At 45.2% G+C, this 24719-nt stretch overlaps 1 protein-coding gene across 1 annotated transcript; it reads right to left on the minus strand.

The window, feature by feature from the left end:
• Nucleotides 1-1618: 1618 nt before the first annotated feature.
• Nucleotides 1619-23143, minus strand: LOC147023211 (uncharacterized). Its single transcript, XM_085890327.1, has 3 exons — nt 22903-23143; nt 20901-20958; nt 1619-2150 (listed from the first exon to the last, which is right to left on the minus strand). The coding sequence occupies exons 1-3, from the start codon at nt 23141-23143 to the stop codon at nt 1619-1621; spliced, it is 831 nt and encodes a 276-aa protein (XP_085746453.1).
• Nucleotides 23144-24719: the final 1576 nt, after the last annotated feature.

Raw genomic sequence — 24719 nt, forward strand, 5'->3', positions numbered from 1 at the left:
CATCTGCAAAATCAAGGTCCGAGATCTTGATATTCCCAAACGATACACCGCAGCTTGATCTCTCTGACATCCTCCCTAAAATCCAGTCCATACAAATGCTGAAAAGTGTGGGGGCCAGAACACACCCCTGACGAACTCCAGTAACAACTGGAAATTAGTCAGAGATGGTACCACCACATTTCACAGCACTCTCAGTACCAGAGTAGACTTCAGACATCAGATCGATCAGTTTTGGTGGCACCCCACAAAGATCAAGAATCCTCCAGAGGGCATCCCGATTCACTGAATCGAATGCTTTACAGAGATCAACAAAAGCTGCAAGCAGCCCCTGTCGAAACTCTCGTCTGCGTTCGGTGAGGACACGAAGAGCAAGGATACGGTCAATCATTGACCTCTTTGGTGTAAAGCCTGACTGCTCTGGGCGCTGGTGCTCAAGCAGATGGTGGCGAACCCTATCAAGAATTATCCGAGCAAAGACCTTGCCCGGCACTGAGAGCACCGTCACCCCTCAGTTGTTGTTGCAGTCTTGGCGATCACCCTTCCCTTTCCAGAGAGGGACAACAAGGCCCCTCTTCCAATCAGTTGGGATGATGATCATCACAATCCTTAGCTGGGATCCTCGGATATTTCGACTTAAACGGTCGCCCAGACGATGGAACGAACAGCTGGTACTGTGTTGCTGACTGTGGTCGTCCTCGCGATTTATATGCCAGGGGTTGGGGTTGCCAATGGTAATGTATTGGTGTTGGAGTACCCCTGCCCCAGTGATGCAGACACCGGGACAGATTATAAGCCATGTCCTTGTATTTGGCTTGGTATATATATATATATATATATATATATATATATATATATATATATATATATATATATATATATATATATATATATATATATATATATATATATATATATATATATATATATATCCTTCCCTGACACACAGAAATGCTCCTTGCAGATAATTAAAGAAAGTAAGTAAAAGTTGCTTCAAATTAAACTAAACCTACAGGAAAATGAATTTTTTTCAATCAGCCCAAAAATTGAATCTTGGCACTGGATGTATAAGCAACAGAACGCTGCCTCGATCGCTCCTGAAATTATTTTTTTCTTTGCTGTTCAGGAATATCTAACCTCCTATTTTTGAGCTTCCTTGTTTTCCTGTGTTTTTTTATCCCGTGGTATTTTTCCCACAGGTTTCTGCTGGCTCATTCAACTTCATCCCTTTCTTTAAAACTCTGGGTTGTGCACACAGCAATTTATTTTTTCACACAGTGAAACATTTTTGTCAGAATTTTAAATAAGAATAAAAATAATAATAATAATATCGGCAAAATATTTGGTGTAATCATTTATTGTCATGGTTTCCTGTTTGCACATTAAAATGGGAAACATTGAATGGACTGTCATCATTATTTTCACCATCATCATCACAACTTTTTAAAGCCTGTTATCTCACCATAGTTGTGATGGCATTTGATCAAGATCTGTGGAATTTCAACTGTAATTTTTATTGCAAACAGCGATACATTGAGTACACTTAAAGAGTTGTGGAGGGTATAATACGGTAAACCATATCTTTTTGTTGTTGTAACTTTCCTGTTTGATTCCTCATTCTTCACTTGAGAAAACATGATGGAGAAGTGTTGCCGTCGTCGTCAGAATAAGAATCGTCCTCATCAATGGCATGAACGGAATCTATCACAATGCAGCGGTTCTTGTCGGATTCAAACTGTGCCTCGGCCTTGCTTGATTCGGTTGAAACGTTCGAGGCAGATGGTGGAATGGTGAAAACGCAAGAGGATTCAATGATTCTGGTGTACTGTGTCGATCCTTCCGTGTTTACCTGAGGGTTCATGCTTGAATGCTCATCTGAGAGCTCGTATACACCTGGCACATGAATACAGCAAGTGGGTGATGGTGGTGTTGGTACTGCGTTCGTTTTCTGTCGACTCACACTCAGAAGCTTATCTGTGAGTCCATGAGCATCTGCTTCAAGGACAGAGCCTGCTTGTGGTTTAGGTGGTACTTCATTTCTGTGCTGAGGGTTTTCTGAAATCTCCATTTTCTGGTATTTGATCCACTGGCTCGGTTGTCTGTGAATCATGTTGCTTGGTTTTCTTGCATTGTGCTTCCTGCCTTTGCTGGCCCTGCAAAGCACCAACAGATTTAGATATCATCAACCTTCATTCTACATGTACAACATTATGGATCAAGCAATGGAACAATTTACTGCCTTGTGTTGTGCACAACTGTTCAAAGATGGCCAGGTATTCATTACATCTGCAGATCTCCTCCTACCCGGAAAACACCAAGAAAGACCCGAAGAAGGCGGGTAATTGACTTTGCAAATATTCGAAAATTTTGCCTATGAATATTAACATTTGATTCGGTCAGACTCGTTTGGCCTTGTTCATCTTCGACAGTTTCCTCTGATTTATTGGATGATATCATTGGAAGATGAATAGGTTAAGGCTGGCCTCTTCGATGACCTTCATGAAAAATTAAGGTCCAGGGTAGATGGCTGAGTCCCGTTTGTGAGGGGGTGGGGACGACGATCGTGGCGTTGTCGGTTACAATTTTAAGGCCTCAACCACCGTGAGAAAACACGAAGATTTTAGAACTCCATTGCTTGCATTCAGAGTTTGAGGTTGGGGTGAAGTTGTCAGTTGCTGTGTTGATGGAGTATCAGCACCGTCCAAAGTAGTGAATCATTCAGATATAATAAGTTGTGTTTTGAGATCCTCCAAGTTTTTGGAACCAGTGAGGTCCAGGTAAGATGTGCTGGGATTGGAACGACATATACGCATGGAGCAGCTATTTTATCTTCGTGGAAGACTCGTGTAGGAAGGGCAGAGCCTTTGTGGTGGGCTGGGAAGTCCATTACCATGGTCACACACCATCACCATGGTTTCACAAATCAAAACAAAATGTGTCCATCTCCCACAGTTTTGTTCAGAAACGATTAATGAGGTTCAAACGATGAAGTTTTTGAATGTCGAAATGTTCTTGACATTGAAAGCTGGAAATGGATGTGAGCAACAACCTGCACAACCACAAAATCCCTTTCATCAGTATTTGCACAAATTACCTTTTTGAAAATGGAAGTCCTGCTCATTATGAGAGTTCCCTGGATTCTCTGGAGGGTGTTTCTCCAACTCCTCTCGAGCATTTATAAGGAAGTGAAAACGTTGAAATCCCATTTTCATGTTATCCAGAACATTTTGAGAGTTGAGACAATGTGTGTTGCTTTGGTACGAGGTTCTCCTTGAGTGTTTGTTGCCTTTTCCAAGTGAAGGATATTTTTATCCCCCGCCGCGTGGTGGAAGGGGGATATTGTTGTCACCCGGGTCGTCCGTCCATCCGTCCGGCTGGCTGGACGTCAACATTTATAGCTCTGAGTGGGATAACTCATAAACAGTTCGCCATATCGATCTGAAATTTTGGGTCTCACATGTACCACCTGAAAAGGAAGAACCCTATTGATTTTGGGCGTGGCCGGATCCAACATGGCCGACTGGTTCAATGGCGAGGGATTCTCCATCTCTGATGGGTATATTTTATCATTTGGGAGAGTAATCTCGTTAACTATGGACGAAGTCAAGTTTTCATTTGCCAGTTGTACAGGTTCTTCCAACATGAATTTGGGTAGTTCTTTAAACTGGCCTGAGAGAGTGAAAATAAAACAAACAAAAAGTTAAACAGGTAATCATGGACTTGAACAGTGAAATGCAATATTGTTGTGGGCCGAGGTTCGGTGGCGATAAACGACCACTGGGTGGAGCAGTGGAGTCGTTTCCCACCGAACACCCTGAATTTATAAGTTGTCACCCCAGATAACTACGGAGCCGACGGGTCACTTAAAGGACCGTGGTCCCCAATACTTTGACGGCGTGGGGTAGGGTTAATTGCCTAATTTCAATATACCTAAATACCCACGCCGTCCAACTTCCGTGGAAAACCACACCCTCGACCGACTTTGTCCGAATCGAGTCGCTATCACCGACTCAAATGCGGAAGTTACCAAAGCCGCGCCGGACCAAATGAACAACCTACGGCACGAACGCCCTTACTAATTCACAATATGCACCTTGCTTGGCCAATGAAGGAAAGCACAGAAAACGAGCTGGTACATTTAACAGGGGTTTATTTTACAAAGAATAATCGGGGAGGGGAACACAGAGCTGAGTTATCACGAATAAAAGGCAGGCAATGTGCAATGAAAGGAAAACACTTGTACAATTCTACTTACACAGACTGGGCCCACGGACACAGATATACACACACACACACACACACACACACACACACACACACACACACACACACACACACACACACACACACGAAATTGGACCCTGTGGGTCTTTATTTCGGTCCCTCAGCTCAGGAGGGAAGGCGAGCTGAGGGAAGGGGCCTAGCTGGGTCCCTGTCCCGCCTCATGCGGTCACACTGACCCGAACCACTGGTGGGACTCGAACCCACAACCCGAATTCCACGGCCCACGGACGAGACCGCTCAACCACGACCACAACTGTGTCAGACCGCTCCAACCACCACACACGACCGTCTGCCATGACGACAGACTGCTCAGAATCGCCACAATCCTCCTGTCTGCCATCCTCACGATCACCCGGTCTGCCGAAAACTGCTCCTCACAACCATTCTACTCCTCTTTTGGTAGGAGCGGTCTCTTCTCCTCCCAATCGAACCCTGATTGGACGAGGGCTGTTTAATGACGTGTGGTCACCTCCCGATTGGCTGGGGCGTGCGTGTCATGCTCGCCCTTTGCTCATTGGCTGGAGGAAACTGTCCATGTTCTTCCTTGGAGTGGAGCCTCAACCCGAGGCAACGGAGGCTCCGCCCACGCCCTCAGCCAAAAACACGTGGGCAATGGCGACCGGTGGAGCGAGGTGACGGCCCGTTGTTGTCGTGGATGTAGTCATAGTTGTTGTTGTAAAAGATGCAATAAATCTTACTATACAATAATTTGGAGTGCACACATGTAATTCCCATGAGACAAAGGGGGGATTCTAACTGTAAACACAAACTTATCGAAATAACTAAGCTTAGAGACTCTGGCTGTTTGTGTGCACAAGGTTTCCAAATCCGTAACAATATGACATTCAAGTCAGATAAATCCATGAAGATGTCTTGGCGAAACAAATCCACATTCAAGTTTCTTTTTCAAACCCCATAATTGTTCAACATTTCAAACAATTTTTGGTTTTGGACTGCGACTATAGATCCGAACTTAAAGATTAAATATTGCAACAAAATGGACTGTAATGTTGTTAGTTTGTTGATTCGTTCAACTGTATAATTTTCAAGTTGAGTGTACGGTATGTGTTTTGTGAACCCCAATTTAGACTTGACAGATAGTGTTTTGTAAATCCTTTTTCTCCCTTCCATCCATTTGTATTTTTCACTGCTAAATGTGCTTTCGTCTCACTTATTTGATCAATAGTTTACCCCTTTCTCCTCACCGGCCTCATGAATAACGGCCCTCGAGCCGAATGGAGAACGTGTTCTTTTAAATGGGGGCAATGATGTGCTCAAGCCTTGCAACTTATACGGCTGGCTGAGGATGTCATGTGAGGGACAGTTTTGAACCGTATTTTGTGTGAGAATTGGCAGCTGAGCCAAGAATCCCGATAGTGAGGTCCGTGTTGGTGCTGTTTAGCAGGAAATGCTGAGAGTGAGGTCTGCCTTATGGTAGTTTATCCACGAATCCTGAGAGTAAGGTTTGTGTTCGCACAGTTTAGCCAGGAATCCTGAGAGTGAGGTCTGTGTTAGCACAGTTGAGATGGGAATCCTGAGGAAGAGGTCTGCCTTAGGGCAGTTTCTCCAGCAATGCTGAGAGTGAGGTTTGTGTTCTCGAAACTGTCAGTGCAGTTTAGCCATGATTCCTGAGAGTAAGGTCCATGTTAGCACAATTGTGATGGAAATCTGGAGAGAGAGAGATGTCCGCCTCATTGCAGTTGAATCAGGAATCCCGAGAGTAAGGTCCTTGTTTGCACAGTTGTGATGGGAATCCCGAGAGAGACGTCCACATCAGCACATTTGTGCCGGGTCCTTCACAGGGTGAGGAATATTTCAGTTTTTTTTTAGCCTCTCCACAGACATTCTCAGCAGGCCTCCCTGCCAGAGCATCACAGAGGGTTCTTTGGGCCACTCCAGTGAAAGGAGGACCTGGTTCCATGATCCTGATGATGCCAGCAGCAAGATCGACCAGAGACCAACCTCACAGAACAAATTCGTGGATTGCTCACCCCATTAAAGGTCCCATGACACTCAAAACTTTCTTGTTATTTATATATTAACTTGACCTTCCTAGTGAAGAAATCACCCATGTTTCTTTTTTTAAATCAACAATGGGATAATTAGACCAATATTTCGAACATTTCTTGTGCTTTTCACAACTTGCTATGCCCCGCCCCTCAAAAAAGTTGAGTTCAGCGAACCGCACGTCACATGACCATTGATGTCATCTCCAGAACGCGACTCGCACAGAGTGGATTGATTAGACGTCGTGCGCCATATAAAATACGTACAAATGCATTGTGCACATGTGCTTGCTATCTCACTGATCGACTTCTGATGAATGAATGTCTAGTTGGTATTGCTACGTCTAAGTTATGAGAAATAAATTACAAGTGGAGGCAAGCTAACAGCACTCTTATTGTACATGCACTTATACCAAGGCCGTTGGCATGTGAATCACTTTTTAATTGGGGAGCAATAATAATTCATTTCAGAATTTTCTAATTTAAGATTATATTGGTGATGCAGCATGTTTCTGGTGGCAGCAAAAAAAAAACTATACAAAGGTATCGGGTAGGCAACATACTTTGTAAAGGTACATGAGGAGTATATTTTGTTACTGTACAAGTGGGTCAGAATAATACAGTTTGCACCGGCACTTAATCGAATATACTTTTTGCAATACTGTAAAGGAATTAATACTGACTGCACATGGTAATTTGCCCAAAATATTACAGCAATTAAAATGTATAGTACAATTATTAAATATAAATATATACATATAGTGCAAAGATAATGAGCAGACCTGCACAAAGAAATGAAAACTGCAACAGAAAAGAAATCTTCTTGTTGACTTGTGTATACCCTTGCAATGAAGCTTACAAACAACAAGTAACAATTCAGGAATACCCATGCCACCCAAGATAAAAAATAATGACGACAATAAATGTCCATTTGTATATCTGACAAAATGCTCACTTCACGCTTCCTCAAATTCCCGATACTCCTATTACACGGCCTCATAGCCTCAGGACTCTTATGCATTGACTTATACATTGTGTGCATGCTAATACAAGGTACTTGTCAACTCTAGTCTGGACTAGTCCGATAAATCCGTCGTCCATCCGACTAGGCCAATTAAATAAATCTGACGTGCTGCAGCTTTCTTTTATTATTCTCTTTTCTTCATTGTTTCCTACTGGCGCGACATGACAACAGTAGGAATAAAATAAATAAAAATGCAACAGAACGTCAGATTTATCGGACTACTCTAGACAATTGTGTCACAAGGTGTGTTCTGCACACAAGTTTTATCTTATCCGGACAGCGAGATTGCTTTGTTTTATGCGCGGAGAGATACGGCCGATGACATGCGCTGACCTTGCTTGCGATTCATTCGCCACGTTGCAACATGTCCGTTCTGCTGGTCGCATCACCTCACTAAAATATTTCTGATATCGAGCAGTATGCAAGTCAAATTTACATTATTGAATTACGAATAGGATTTTGTCAAACCAGTTGTTATTGCCAAGTCTTCCTTCGATGTCCTCCTGATCATCATGAACGCTGGGAATTTCATCGCCAGTTTCCTCTGCTTGTCCTGCTTCGGGCTCGAACTGGTAAGGCCATATTTCATTTCCAGTTGCCTGAACTTCACCTCCCGCGACTACGTTATCTGACAATTCTCCATCTGATTCAGACCAAAATCCTTCATTTCTCTCACACTCACTGTCGCTACCAGACAAATCAAAGTCCATGTCATCCATTATTCAACACCAAATGTTTGATTTTTTTTTAAAGCAGAAATGAACGAAGCGATTGAGTCGACCAATCGAATGTAGAAACACACAGGAAACCAATAGAATCACGTAGACCACCAACCCAAGTAATTTACGTGCAGCCTTTGTCGTTCTTGAGATGACGCCATGTGGGTTACGCCCCTTTCAGTAGATTTCGGCAGAATTTTTAGGGGTGTTCCCGAAGGTTTTTATTTTTTTATTTTACATTTTATAGAAAGAGTATTGTGAAAAAACATTGTCAGATCTGAAATCACGATGAAAAACTCCTATAGGACGTATGTGTATATATATATATATATATATATATATATATATATATATATATATATATATATATATATATATATATATATATATATATATATACATGCAATTTCAGTAATTTTGGGTGTCACGGGACCTTTAAGTCTCAGTGAAGGTGCTTCACTGAGCTTGACCAGGCCTGAACACGCCATTTTTTTAAAATCCCATCCTCCACCCCCCCCCCTCCTCCCTCCTATCTTCTGATCTTTTTCCTCTTTTGTACGCCCGACTACCTCTCAATTGAGTCTGTGTCAATCAGAATAGAGTATAGGTAGTCGAGACCAAAATCATTGTGTGTGTGTGTCCTCCATACCTCCAAAACCATGAAACCTAGCAGCCCCAAATTTTGCCTGCATACCAAGGGAACTCCAAGGTATTGCATGAATGAAAATTGGGTATTTCGGTTTATTTAAACACCCCTTTTGAGGAGAATTAACAGCCTCATTTAATTATCCTTTAGCAAGGCATCATCATTGGTCAGCACTCTGTCAGGTTTCTGGGGTCTTAATTCGCCATTTTGTTCGTTATATTCAAATTGCATGCCTTGATTTGGAAACACCATCTACTCTCACGGACTAATTAAAGTATGTTGTTGAAATATTATATCTAACTTGAGAATCAGATGTCGTGGACTAAATACCTCAAAATCTGCAGTGAAATTTGAAAATTTTAACAAATTAGTAATTTTTTTATCACTAAGTGTATTTATTTAAGCAAAGCATTAAACTTAACTTTTTCTACTGTTCGAATAATTTTTGGAGTAAAGACAAGATGAAGGAATGTGCAGAAAGTGGAACTTCATTGAGTGCAACGCTGTGCTCCATAACCTTCTTTTGAAATCCATGACAATGCAGTCCACAGGGGTCCTTTTTTTTTCGGCAATTACAAACGTACATCATTTTCTTTTTACCATTTTGTGCGATCTGCTTTCATGTCAAAATATTAATATCAATATATTAATAGTTGCTGCAATATATCTATAATTCCAGCAGTGTCTCTGTGTGTGTGTGTGTGTGTGTGTGTGTGTGTGTGTGTGTGTGTGTGTGTGTGTGTGTGTGTGTGTGTGTGTGTGTGTGTGTGTGTGTGTGTGTGTGTGTGTGTGTGTGTCTGTGTGACCGCTGTTTCTCGACAACCACTGGTCCGATCTTATTGAAACTTGCCAGATATATTGCTGGGGACCTGAGGATGTGCCTTTTCAAGGTTTGATATTAATCGGACAAATGCTTCCCAAGTTATGGCCATTTATTTACCAAACCAATGACAAGACACGTTGTTGCGTGGGCGTGGCCGATGGGGAAGGGAAGCTCAGCCGCGTTCCCCATTACGGGTTACAACGTAGGGCTTCCGGAGAGTGATGACTTTGTGTATTCTAATAATTTCTCGATTTCTTATGCGCATTTATAGATAAACACAATGCCCCAAGTTATGATCGTTTTCATATTAGGCGGTGCATAAATTTCGGTAACATCAGAGTGCTGGTATTCTCCGAATCAGGAAGTAAATTTTTTTACTCTCTCTTCTCTTCTCTTTTTGTTTTTCCTTGCCACGACATTGCGAAAAGGTAAAATACGTTGGCACTAATTGAATAATTGGGTATTAAAACTAAATTGCGAATAATCGTAACTGCGAATAATATGGGAACATCCGGGCCATGCACGTACGGGCACGTGAGAGCGAAGAAACGGCCTGTGTGGTTGTTGTTTGTTGCTCGCAGTTTGCATTTTTTTTTTTTTTTACGGGCACGTACTAGTATACTAAATGTCAGCAGTTGCTGAAAATGAGGAGGTACATAGGCAGCACACATGAACGTGGTACAAATGACTCTCCATGGGGTGTGTGTGTGCCTGCACATGAGGAGGTTGGGGGAACGCCTATGGGGTCAGGTCAGGTCAGGTATGGGAGCATGTGCCAGAACAGCGCGTCGCTGCGTCCACTTTCCGCCGGTACTCCAGGGGCCTCCGTCTGGCCATCCCCCAGGCAGATGCCAGGCCCATCCCCATCTCCTTGAGATGATGGTCAACCTGCTGCAACCATGAGGCACGTGGTCGGCCCACTGGCCTCCTCCACTCATGAGACTCCCTCGCTGAGAGAATCTGGTGAGCAGGATCAGCGTCAGGAAAACGAGCCACATGTCCATACAGCCGCAGCTGACGCTCACGGACTATGCAGGTAACAAATCTCATCCGAGTCTCTCTCAGCAACCGCTCGTTGGACACAAAATCCGACCAGCGATAGCCAAGGATTCTCCGAAGAGACCTGGTACCAAAGGAATTAAGTCTCCGTCTCAGATCCTTGGTCAAAGTCCAAGTCTCGCACCCATAGAGCAAGACTGGAAGTACCAAGGACCTGAAGACTCGGACTTTCGTCCTCCCGCACAGGTACCGGCAGCGCCACACCCCATGATCCAGTGAATCCATGACTCCCCAGGCCCGACCCAGACGTCTATTGACCTCCGGCTCACAACCTGCGGAGACATGAATATCACTGCCAAGGTAAGTGAATCTATCCACGACCTCAACATCCTCACCACAAACAGACACAGACAGGACAGCAGCATCCAAGATGTCACCGAAAGCCTGGATCTTTGTTTTGACCCAAGAAATCCGTAATCCCAACGGCTCCGACTCCTCATTCAGCACCTCGAGGGCCCCCAAGAGGATGTCTAAAGTCTCCGCAAAGATGACTGCATCATCTGCAAAATCAAGGTCCGAGATCTTGACATTGCCAAACGATGCACCGCAACTTGATCTCTCCGACATCCTCCCAAAAATCCAGTCCATACAAGTGCTGAAAAGTGTGGGGGCAAGTACACACCCCTGACGAACTCCAGTAACAACTGGAAATAAGTCAGAGATGGTACCACCACACTTCACAGCACTCTCAGTACCAGAGTAGAGTTCAGACATCAGATCGATCAGTTTTGGTGGCACCCCACGAAGACCAAGAATCCTCCAGAGGACATCCCGATTCACTGAATCGAACGCTTTACAGAGATCAACATAGGCTGCAAGCAGCCCCTGCCGAAACTCTCGTCTGCGTTCGGTGAGGACACGAAGTGCAAGGATACGGTCAATCGTTGACCTCTTTGGTGTAAAGCCTGACTGCTCTGGACGCTGGTGCTCAAGCAGATGGTGGCGAACCCTATCAAGAATTATCCGAGCAAAGACCTTGCCCGGCACTGAGAGCAGCGTCACCCCTCGGTAGTTGTTGCAGTCTTGGCGATCACCCTTCCCTTTCCAGAGAGGGACAACAAGGCCCCTCTTCCAGTCAGTTGGGATGATGCCTGTGTTCCAGGCAGAGCACAAAACTGCATGCAACGACGCGAGTGCAGCATTTCCACCAGCCTTGAGAAGTTCGGCATGGATGCCACAGATCCCTGGAGCTTTGCCCCGTTTCAACTGGTTCACCGCAGCCCGTGTTTCCACAAGCGATGGTGGACCACAGTTGATTCGAGGGTCAGCAACAGGGATTGTAACACCCTTGACGTCCAACTCGACAGCTGGGGGATCAGCCTGGTACAACCGCTCAAAGTAACCAGCCCAGCGGGCCTTCACTTCAGACTCCTCTGTCAAGAGCCTACCACTCTCTGCTCGAACTGCAGTGCTCCGAGGGATGGGCTTGGATGAACGTAATGCGCGAATTCCCCTGTAAGCGGGACGAGAATCACCTGTCCACAGGTGATGCTCTACCCCCTCACAGATTCCTCGCACATAGGCCTCCTTGTCCACCCTCAGTGCACGTACAGTTTTACGCCTCAGCTCCCTGAACAGCTCAGCTCTGCCATTCAGCCTGGCCCTGCGACTCTGGTCAATGGTATCCAGTGTCCCTTGAGAGACAAAATTCTTCTTTGCCCTGCGGTGAACTCCAAGGCATCCACCGGCAACATCAAGGACGGTGGTCTTGAAGGTGCTCCACAACTCTTCAGGACCCCCCAAAGCACCCAGACCCCCCAAGTGTCCACTCAGCCTGTTCGCAAACTCCTCAGCTACTCTCTCATCCCTGAGCTTGGCAACATCCAGCCTAGGCTGGGATGGTACCATTCTCCAGGATTTAAGGTGCAGCTTTAGAGTTGCTACAACAAGCCTGTGGTCAGTATTGAGGAACTGAGCACTCCGGTAGACCCTGCAGTTCTGGATCATCCTCCAACGACCGTCAATGAGGACATGGTCAATCTCCTTTGCCACACCGCCAGCGTTGGAATACCAAGTCCAGCGATGAGCTTGCGGGCGCTGAAACCATGAACCAGCCACCCTAAGTCCATGACTTCTTGCAAAGTCAAGGAACTTAGTGCTATTCTGGTTCATAGTTCCTGACCCATGGGGACCAACACACACCTCATAACCGTCCCTATCAGTTCCAGTCGATGCATTGAAATCCCCCAAGACTAGAAGTGTATCTCGTCTGGGGCACTGATCAACCACAGACTCGAGTGTGGCGTAGAATGCGTCCTTCACGGTAAGATCACTCGCCTCAGTCGGAGCATAAATAGAGACCAGGGAAATGACACCTAAGGAGTGACGAATCCTTAATCTCATAATACGCTCGTTGACCGGTGTTACCTCAATTATCATTGGGGTCAGCTTATTGGACACAGCTACAGCAACTCCTTGGGTATGGTAACCATCAGAGCGACCAGACCAATAGTAGGTGTAACCACCCACCATTATCTCGCCGCAATCCGGTCTCCGAACCTCAGAGAGAGCTGCAATCCCGATGTCCAAACGCTTGAGCTCAGATGATAACAGAGACAGGTGATCATCCTCTCTTAGGGATAGGACATTCCAGGCACCCACCCGAAGGGACCGCCTCAGGTTAACCCAAGGAGACCGCCGTCTGGTGGACGACACCTCAGCACCACTCCGACACACTCTCCCGCAATCTGACCCAGGGATGTTACCCCGTGGTTTCCCTCCTATCAAAGATTGGGGGTCCCGAAGGCTTTGCCCCAATCCCATCATCCGGTGAGCTGCCCTGCGAAGGGAAGCTGCACAGGAGGTACTCCCACGGAGTGGGTTTTCAGATTTTTTTGCGTTTTTGCGTTTTGCGGAATGAAGCGTTTTACGGTGGCTGGAGTGCAAATCCTGCCACCAACCTCCTAATAAGAAGTAACCCAACTGCAGGAGGACGTCCGCAGACACAGTTGGGCACTAGATATGGATGGCCGTTGGCTCACAAGGAGCTCCTCCGCCCTTTGACAGGTTTTGTTTTTAATCCTGCTGGGTGTCCATATCCAAACACCCTCCTCACCAGAAAACCTGGTGGGGGAGACGGTTTAGTCGCCGACAACCCGACCATGGAACAGGTTAGTACAGGTTTACATGGTACCTGTAGCAGGTCACAGATCGAACCTGACCTGACAAATGGGACAAATTGACCTGACAAAACGAACCTGACCTATGGGGTGGGGGCATGTATACATGCAGGCAGGCCTTTGCCTGGTAGATAGCATGGGTTTTCATTTTGAAATGCTGCCCGGTTATATATCGAACACTGCAGTTAAAAAGAAAACGTTGCTGTTTGGGCACGTTTCATCGCCCCAGTAATGCCCTGATATGCTGCCTGGTCCGTCTCCAGTCACGCTTCTCGTCTGTCTCCCCTCGTGCTTCCTTCCCTCCACCTCCCCTCATGCCTTCCCGCTCCCTCTCCTCACACTGCCTCCCCTTTCTCTCACACTGCCTTCTTGCCCTCCTCTCACGCTGCCTTCTTACCCTCCTCTCACGCTGCCTTCTTGCCCTCCTCTCACGCTGCCTTCTTCCCCTCCCCTCACGCTGCCTTCTTCCCCTCCCCTCACGCTGCCTTCTTCCCCTCCCCTCACGCTGCCTTCTTCCCCTCCCCTCACGCTGCCTTCTTCCCCTCCCCTCACGCTGCCTTCTTCCCCTCCCCTCACGCTGCCTTCTTCCCCTCCCCTCACGCTGCCTTCTTCCCCTCCCCTCACGCTGCCTTCTTCCCCTCCCCTCATGGAGTGGTTATATGTGTTGATATAATGTGGAAGAGCCATCGGGATCTTGGAAACACCAGAGAGCCTTGCTTTGTGAATAAAAATGCTGAGAAATTGTGAAATGAAAATTGTGAATGTAAAATATATTCTGAACGAGGGTCCATTTAGTGGACTGGTTATCGCTGGCATTATGAGACAAAATTAATTAAAGTAATGCTTCGTTCAGGATTTTAAAATGGTGAAAAGTGGGGAATTGCCTTTAATCGCTCAGCCCAGCAAACTGCGGTGTTTTGCACACCTGTGTTTAAATATACAACTCCCTTGCAACATAGATGTTTAAGAATTGCACATTCTTTTGACAATGTTCTTGTTTTACAAGCAGTTGTTATAACTGTGATAAGATATTTTATGGGTACTGAAACCCTCCATTCAATTCATATGCAGATTAAAGGGGGTGAAGTAATGCCCCCCCTCCCCACCCCCAAATGGTGTTTGTTTTCCTTCAGTAGTCTGCCCTCCATAAGGAATTCCACATAGCTGCCTTAAAAATTTTATTAAACCGAATTATAAACTGTCATCCAGATGTTTAGCACATCGGGCAATTCATTACTGCATGCGTGATCTCTCGGATGGGCGTTAAACTTGGCGTGTTGTCTTTATTCGTTGATGGATGTTGAAGTTGATAGATGACATTCGTTGATGTATATGTTAAAGACAAATTCCTGTCCAAACTCTTGTTGGGAAGGCATGGGCAAACCACCCAGTGCAACCCTTTGATCGACTCAAGCAGGCAAAATTCCTTGGTTATCTTGAATGAAATAATGGTAACTTGGGTGTGAATTATGGAATTCCTGCAAGATTTGATGAATTAATTAACTGTGAGACATTATCATTGCAAATACCTCTTGTAATGATTGATCTGTGAAGCAAGTACATAAAGTGAAGAAAATATGGGTTAAAATAGTGATCTTTCTTAAATGTCAGTCATCTAAGAACCAGGACAAAGACGTTTAGCAAGCTCCGCACTGAGCAAAGTAGGAATGCTTTTGGGGGGAAATTACGGGCGGGGCTGGTGCTACTCGGCTGGTGCTTCTTTTGATCCAAGCCAAGGTCGGCTTACTCGCAAAGAAACCAAAAACATCTTTATTTTATGGATTTTGTTATGTGGGCCTATATTTGTCAGGAATCAAGTTCAATTGTAGAAGCTACTGTTTAAACTTTTTGGAAAATTTTCGTATCTTTTAACAATGTTGTCAAAGTTCTTGTTTCCACATGAACGCTCTGCAGCCAAAGTGTGGTCCGGTCCGGGAGCAATGTCAAGTTTGGCAGCTCGACAAATCACACTTCTGGGATGTCAAAAACCGAGTGGCATGGGGAGTTCACAGAGCTGGCAGTCCCAAAAAGACTCCTGGATGACCGCCCTGTGACTACAATGATGGACTTTCTTGTTTAATTACTCCTGTTAATTAATGTAACGATGTGAAACCTCGCAACAGCACACCAATGTGCTTTGACCTGCATTGTAATGATGAACAAGTGATACACGTGATCATGTTTGCATGTGATATTAATCAGAAAAGTGATTTTCACACACCTGTTTACCGGGTCGGTTGTCAAATACACAAACATGGGGAAGAGTTGGTAACTAGTGGAGGTTGTGTGCAGAGTAACTGAGTAAATTACTTTCAGACTCAGCTCATCAAAAATGATGGTATTCTCCTTCACAATTCATTATGGTATTCGAACCTTCATGTTTCTTTTGGGTTGATTACAGACAATGTTCCTTTGGTCTTTGAGTTGCATTGAGAGGTTTTTCTTTGTGATGATTTTATTTTGCTTATCTCGTCAACAGATTATGTTTGTTTTGAAATTGTTACGTCTCGTAATCCTAATTTAAATGTATCGGGGTCTTCAAGTGACAGAGTATTCTCCTAATTTGTTTTCTTCTAACTTTCTCCTGAATGGATCGAAAGTTGCAGAGTAATTAGTCCACACCAGGGAATTTGAAGGAGGAGGTGGAAGAGAAATAAACCACCAACCTGTCTGCAATGCAGGAATAGCAGGTTCAGAGATTCAGCTTCATCTTGAGGGATTCCAATGATTTTGAGGGCCTTGGTTTCTGCAATATGAAGAATTGCAAATTGTAATGCAGGAGCAGTGTAGCACCGAAAGGGGAGAGCAGTACTCCATCAAACTACATATGAAGATTTCACAAGCTGATAAAGGTTCAGATTTCTCAAGGAAAGACTGCATGACTGAGGATGCCCAGTAAGCGACTGGCTTTGGAGGCCAACTTCGAGAAGTGTTTTGCCAAAGAAAGATCACGGCTGATGGCGAGCACCACAGGTTTGAGTGACTGAATTTCTTAGACGTTAATTTCGGAAGAATATGAGAGGGTTCCAGACGGTCCTTTCGGAGAGACATAGTGAGTGTGTGAGATTTGTCAGGATTAAAAGACATGTTCCACATGTTGGACCAGTTTGTGGTTTTATCCAGATATGCAGAGAGCGAAGAAGCTGCTGCTTGCCTGTCTGAGGGATGACAGATGGTACGGCAGAGGGTGGAGTCATCAGCAAAGAGATAAAGAGGATTTTCCAGAGAGTCGCAGAGCAGAACCAGAAAAAGAACAGGGCCCAGAACGCTGCCATGAACTCCAGCCTGGACAGGAAGAGGGGATGAGAGAACTCCATTTAGGGCCACACGTTGGCTGCGACAGGAGAGGAATTCTGTGAGCCATGAGTGGAGATTGCCTTCGATACCAAAGGAAGAGTTTGATGAGCAGGGCAGGGTGCCATACCATGTCAAAAGCACGCGATACGTCTTGGGATATGGCTCTGATTTCATGTCTGGCATTGAGTACCTCCATTCATTGTTTGGAGAGCAGAAGCATGATATCCAGGGTAGAGTGACCTGGACTGAAACTAAATTGATGATCGGAAATCAGGCCATTGGAGAAGAGGAAGGATTTAATGTCTGAAGCGATGATGGATTCCATAACCTTGTTGATGATTGAGAGAAGGCTGATTGGTCTGTGGTTGCAGGGATCTGTTTTTGCACTTTTTTATGCAGGGCGGTAATGTTTGCTGATTTCCAAGCAAATGGCAGATGACCTTGAGCAAATGAGAGGGTGAATAGAACAGAGAGAGGATGAGCAAGAGCAGAGGAGCAGGTTTTTAGAACACGTGGGCTGATGCCGTCTGGACCGGTTGCAGAATCTGAGGCGAGGTTTGACAGCAAGCTCTCCACTTTGTCAGAAGAAAAGGACACAGAGTCCAGGGACAGTTGGGTGTGACTGGGTAAGGTGGATACAGAAAGCGATGAGTTTCGGACAAAAGAAGTTAACTGAAAGGTTAATTCAATCCGGAAGTTAACTGAAAGGGAAAATGAATATGAGGAAATCAGTGGGGTATTTCAAACACTGACTTGGCCTTCTGACCATCTTTCCTCACTCTGGAAGTGTGAAGTTAGCTGGAAATATTTAAATAAATAAAACGGTAGTTGCTCTGGAACTGCTTGTGAAAGAAACTGTGGATTGTTTGGAAAATATGAATGTTAAAATGGTTGTCATGTTAAACTGGTCTTCTTCTTCTTCTTTCGGCTGCTCCCGTTCGGGGTCGCCACAGCGGATCATCCGTATGATCCGCATAGTGATTTGGCACATGTTTTACGCCGGATGCCCTTCCTGACGCAACCCTGGTCGCCTCTTACAACACAGGGATAAGGTACACCTATTTTAACCGGGGTATACACCGGCCCAGTATACTGGTACTCATTTCGCCGACCTCGGAAGGATGACAGGCTGAGTCAACCCCCTGGTGTATTAATTCAGTGGCCCAACGGGGCTTGAACTCAGGACCTTTTGGATCCCAAGCCGCTGCCAAAGATTGGATGATGGGGAGATCCACCGAAAGATTGGATGATGGGGAGAACCCAGATTTGGGTGATTGGGCATTCAACACGTGATCATGACACTACCCCCTTCCTGAGGAGATGAGACGAGCATGTAAAAACCCACTGAAGAGAAGATACATTGTGGACTTGCCGTGGTCGCACGACGCACAACGGAGGTCCTGAGGGTCCTTGCAGTGAGTCATTCCCACACCTGTTGATCGTTGCCGCTCCTACTCCTGCTGATGCAACATGTGCCCAATGGTGCGATGCGAAGGCCATTGCATCATCACGCCATCACTGCTGGAGCCATCGCTGTTGCCTCTGCCGTGCATAATTCGTTTTGGTGGAACAAACTTGATTGCCAGAACTGCCGCTTAGTGGCTCGGAGTTCAAAGTTCTGCTGAGGCTGGACCTCTGGGTCGCATCTCAAGCTCCCTCTGTTTCTTCAAGGATCATCTGCAACTCATTGTCAGACCCAAGCTCATACCGACCAGGGCCTACCATCAATGCAGTGGAGGGAGCGTCAAGACTGTGTTTCCCATTGGGTGCTGCTCTATCTTCACCCTCAACCACTTATCATCTGGCCTCGGGTAGCATGCCTTCGCAACTCTTGACAGTTGGTGATGACGAACAGGCTGTAAACTAGGTGGAAAAATGCTCAGTAACCTGTCTGGGCGCGATCAAAATGGCCGTCGTTCAACATTCTTCTCCTGTGAATGCTCGTTGTCGTTGGTGAACTTGTGAAACATGTCTTCTCTCCTTGAGGAATGGGGTATGGTGATCACGTGTAATATAATTATGTAAATTTGTCCGAATAGGACAAAAGGGGGGGATGTGGAAGAAATATAATTAATTATACTAATGTATTCTCAATTTCGTTACACCGCTGTTTTTAACAGTATAGAATAGGGTGTGACTTTTGTACTGGAATCAAATTGACTGTCAGTAAAATCTCTTTTTGCAGCCTTTTGATCTCCTTCGTGATGTAGATGAGAACAAGCAAGATGAAATGGTATCTTACGAAATCTTATGTGCTTTATCTCATTGTAATATATATCCAAATTAGTATTTCCAATGTTTAAATGAAACTGCTATGCTGCTAAAGAGAAGGACACTTTGCTGCTGGAACCAATTTTCTGATGGGAATTAAATAACTCCTGAAAGGCGATTGCAATAGATGCCTTGTTGTCCAAGGATGATTATTTGACAGCATAAAATGGAATGTCGTGTTTTGAGAATCTGAATGTCACTGGTGAATGGAAGGTATGATCAAAGTCATGGGCTCGTGTCTCCATTCACACGGCCTCTTCATATTTTGTCTTAACTTTGTCGTTACTCTCTCCTTCTCACGGCTGGCCTCGTATTCCCAAACTGCAATCATGATCTGAACGTGTCTGTCACCCCTTCCCTCCCAAAGTGGCCATGTCTGCGGTTCCCTTTCTCATGCTTGCCGGCCCCCACCCACATTCACCCTTGTCAGATGTTTGCACTCCAGAATAGTATAAAAACAATTGCCCTGGACATTTTGGGGAGAAAGACGATCATGTTTGTTGTTACTTGTCTTGTTATCCTTTTTCCCTTGCGCATGTTGGTTATTTGTATTTGATGTGTGCTGATAATAAATGGTTTCAGACTCCAAAAGAGAAGATCTGAATTCTTCCACACTCCCCACCATACCACCCCCTCCTTCCTCACCCCGCATCCCATTCCACATCCTCCTCCCACTCCCCACGCTCCCCGATCCCTCCCGTCTTTTTCTCTAACTGTCAACATCTCCTCCCTCCATCCCTCACTCTACGGACCTCCAACATCTGAGGTCTTTCCTCCAATTTGACAGACCTCTCAATTCAACCTGCCACTGGTAAACCACACATTATCTGCTGAGCAGAAGCCTTCCTCCCACAGGATATCAGCAATTCCTCGGGTTTTTTTTCTTTACCCGCTCATCAGGCCTGAACCCCGATCTGGTGGAGAAGTTGAAGTTATGTCTCGAACTCCATTTCTCACTGTGTGTGCAGTGTGTACTACCCTTCCTCCTCTTTACCCCCTCTTGGAGGAGTACCTTTGGCTGTGCTTTCCCTTCCATAACCACCTCATGTTTGCCTGTGTTCTGTACCATCATCCTAACAGGGAAGACGATTCATATCTCACTCTCTGCCAACATGGACCATATAATAACCACTCATCCCAATCCTGTCCCTGTCTGTCTGTCTCTCTGTCTCTGTCTCTGTCTCATGCAGTGATATCAAATGTTGCCATGCCAGTTGGCTGGGTGTTGAGACCTCGTGAACCAATCATGGCATTGCAGCAAAATATTTCTGTAATTCCGTGGGTGTCACCCAATAAGTGAACTTTTCGACCCGGATATCTCCCAATGGCACGTCCCCAATTCTGGACTTGGCAATGATGAATTTTTCAACCACTGTCTCCTGTTCCTCTTCTGCTCCAATAGTTTACTCTGATCATTTGCTTAAAAGAGTCAACATCTCTCCTGTGTATTTTCAGAGAGCTACTTCAGTGTCAGAGAACCTGGCAATTCACTCCGACTGACAGGAACTGCAACCTGGCCTCTCATGTCAAGACTGGTCCTTCATTTCCACCTCTCCTGATATCAATACAGCCTGGTAATCCTTCCACACAAGCTTGCTTTCCATACACACAGATTTGTACCATCTCGTATGCAGTTATCATACCTGTCCTCTCACCCCAGTACACAGAAACCTGTGATGAGGCAGTTGCTGTCAAACAACTTGCCTTCTCTTTCTGAAGGAAAAGCCGACTGAAGGCAATTTAAGATTTTAAAATTTTTTTATGTAAACGTTGTCGAGGCTCGTGTGAGAGCTAACACACAATGCACAACAAGGGGGGCAGGAGACGAGAGGGAAGGACAAAATAGTGGGGAACAGAGACATTAGGGTATCTGAAGAAGGGAGAGGGATGTGGCAGGGAACACGGGGAATACAAGATGGACAGTACAGGGACTTTCAGGAAGAACAGCAAGGAATTTTAAGGATTTGGGGTTGGGGGTGGATTTAGGGGAGTAGAAAATATCATGGTTTTGGTTGGGGGAAGATAAATGGTGGTGAACAGTTGCTTTGAAGGCTTGGAGGGAAGAATGGGATTGAAGAGAGTGAGGGAGGTTATTCCAAAGGTGGGAAAAAAGAGGAATGAAAGAGTGAAGGTGAGCAATGAATCATGATTTTGGTAGTTTTAACAGAAGGGGGTTGTTGGCGGACCTTGAGCACTCTGCGGAAATATGGTGGGGTCAAATTGCGGACAGAGGGGGGGGGGCGAGACTGGATAGGAGACGGTGGAAGACAGAAAGACCACCAACCTGCCTGCGGTGAGAGAGAGAGGCCCAAAGACTCAGCTTCACCGCGGGAGATACCAATGAAACGAAATGCTTTGGTTTCCACAGCGTGAAGCCGGGAAAGGTGAGAGGCAGGAGCACCAGCCGAGAGGAGAGAGCAGTATTCCATCAGGCTGCAGACGAAAGCTTTGTATGTGGGCCGAGGAAGGACTTTGCCTGACAGAGAAATCCCAGTCGGCGACTCGCTTTGGAGGCCAGGTTGGAAAACTGATGACATCTTGTCAAGTCTGTCACTGATGTGTGCTCTACCTTCATCCCTTCCCTCACTTAAAATGGCATCACGTTTAAGGATGCCATTTTAAGTGTGTCTCCATCAGTGTAGACACACACTTAAAGTTACATCAGTGCAGACATCCACTTAAAATGGCATCAGTGTGTCTACCCTCAGGAGAGCCAGGAAACATCATCTTTCCAATCTCAAATCTGAACTGTCAAACCTGTCTCCCTCCTCCAAATCCTGGTGGTGTCTAGTTAATTCTGCTTCTGGTGTATGTTCCCCCTCCATCCCTCCCTTACCTGAAATGACCACACAGCTGACACTGCACATGAAAAGGCTGATTGTCTAAACTCGGCATTTGCTTCTAAAAGTTGTGTCCCAAACCTATCACTTTCTGCACCCAACTTACCTAGTCACACCCAGCTGTTTCTGGACTCTGTGTCGTTTTCTCCTGACAAAGTGGAGAGCTTGCTGTCAAAACTCGACTGAGATTCTACAACTAGTCCAGACGGCATCAGCCGACATGTCCTGCAAACCTGCTCTGCTGCTCTTGCTCACCCTATCTCTGTTCTATTCACCCTCTCATTTGCTCAAGGTCATCTGCCATCTGCTTGGAAATCAGCAAATATGACCGCTCTGAATAAAAAGGTGCAACTACAGACCAATCAGCCTTCTCCCAATCATCAACATGGTTATGGAATCCATCATCACTTCTGACATTAAATCCTTCTTCTTCTGCAATGGCCTAATTTCCGATCATCAACTTGGATTCAGACCATCAACTTGGATGCAAAACCCTGCGGCAGGACCGTCCATGGGTATTGGTGGCCCTTGTACATAAAAGCGAACAAAAATTGCGATTTCTTTGCAATTGGGACCGAGAAAAACGCAGAACACAAATCAATTACCGTGAAGTGAGTGGAGGTTGGGGGATTGATGTTATCAGCACCTCTGCACCAGCTTCCACTGGGTGAACACTTTGAATCACCTCATTTACCTCTCGCAAGTCCTGAACAAATCTCCACTTATCCTTCTATGGCTTTTTAACCGGCAATATTGGTGTGTTGCACGGACTTGAAGTTTCCACAATTATCCCTTGTTCTTTCAGTGATTTAATTACCGGTGCTACTCCAGCTTCTGCCTCTTTTCGGAGGAGATATTGGCGTACATTTGTCCAACACACTCCAGGTTTGAGTTTGACCACTGAGGGTGCTGCCCCCAATGATGTGACCCACATCATTATCAGGCCGGGTCCATAATTCTTGCGGAACTTCTTCCAGCAGACTTTCTGAATCCTTCGGCTCACTTACAGTTCCCGTCAGCATCTCACGTTTGGGAGGCAGATCAACTTGCTCCACCATCGCTTGGAGAACCTTTTCCTTTAAATCACAGATCCACCCTTCTTTATTTACTAATTGAAACACTTGCCAATGTAACAGAGTTGTGGAGCAATCCACAGCTGCCCCCTGCAGGCGATAAACCATGAAGCCTCAATCCTTTGGGTGATATCCCATCGTTGTCGTTATTGTTGCATGTGAGGTTAACTCCGACAGATACTTCGTCAATCGCTTCTGTTCTTCCGTGAGCTTAACCTCCACTGCAATGCCTTCTTTTCCAATCATTAAGTGGCAGACGGACAACTTATCACACTTTCCCAAATGTGGAGCGATCCTTTTCGCAAATTCAACATCATTTCCAGTTACATCGTAGTAAATTGTGCAATGTTGGTGATAATATAAGTACGTGTCGTTTCCTGTGCATTTTCTCGCAATTTTGCATGCTTTGGCTCTGCTAAGATTGCATCGAAGCATATTAAAACATCACCAATGTGCGGTTTCGGCAAACTCTACCAATAAACAACTGGGTGCGGTGCCATTAAAACCATCATTGTGAATGGTGCTTTCTTTGGGGGGATATCAACAAACACTCCTTTCTTTGTGCATGCTGTCGTGCATCCTAACTTAAAAATGGCGGAAGGAAGCATGCAAAGGAGGTGATGAGGTGAGAGAGGAATTATGCAAAAAAAATTCTGAGTTGCAAAAACACCAAAGCAAAGAGAGGGAACTACAAAACGGACTGAGGATGTTAAGAGAGGAAAGAAAGAGAACAGAAAATGAAACGTTAAGGAACCACACTGAGCAGATCGAACAGTTGGAAGCCAAAGCAAGGTTGGAGTGTGTGGAGATGAGAAAGGAATTAGAAAAAAAAAAGCTTCTGAGTTACTGAAACACCAAGACAAAGAAACGAGATTACAAAACGAGCTGAGAATGTTGATAGAGGAAAGAACGAGAACAGAGAATGAAACGTTAAGGAACCACACTGTGCAAATTGAACAGTTAGAAGCCAAGGCCAGATTAAAGGAGAAAGCGAGGTTTGAGTACGAGAAGAAAGTGAAAGAAACAACGAGATTGCAGAATGAGAAACAAAAAGAACAACGAACGAAACAAAATAGGGAGATTAGCCAATTGAAGGAAACAACGAGGTTGGAGTACGAGGAGATAGTGAAAGAACAAGGAATGAAACAGGAAGAGGAGATAAGCCGATTGAAGGACACGATGAGATTGAAGAATGAAGAACGTGAGAGACAGTGGGATAGAAAACAAAAAGAACATGAATTTGAGGTTGACCAATTGAAAGAAAAAACAAGGTTTGAGTATGAGGAGATAGTGACAGAACAAGGAATGAAACAGGAAAGGGAGATTAACCAATTGAGGGAAACTATGAGATTGGAGAAGGAAGAACAAGAGAGACGGTGGGATAGAAAACACAAAGAAAACGAGTTAGAAGTTAACCAACTCAAGGAGAGAGCAAAATTTGAGTCCACAGAGATGGAAAAACTCCAGAAAGAGAACGAACAACTCAAAAAGCTCAGAGAGGAAGAACGACTCAAAAGGAGCCAGGAAGTGGAACGGCACAATAAGGTGGGATGTGTGACAG

Source organism: Eptatretus burgeri, chromosome 7 (genome assembly GCF_056783735.1).
Source record: "Eptatretus burgeri isolate ZD-2024b chromosome 7, Ebu_testis_v1, whole genome shotgun sequence".
Lineage (NCBI taxonomy): Eukaryota > Metazoa > Chordata > Myxini > Myxiniformes > Myxinidae > Eptatretus > Eptatretus burgeri.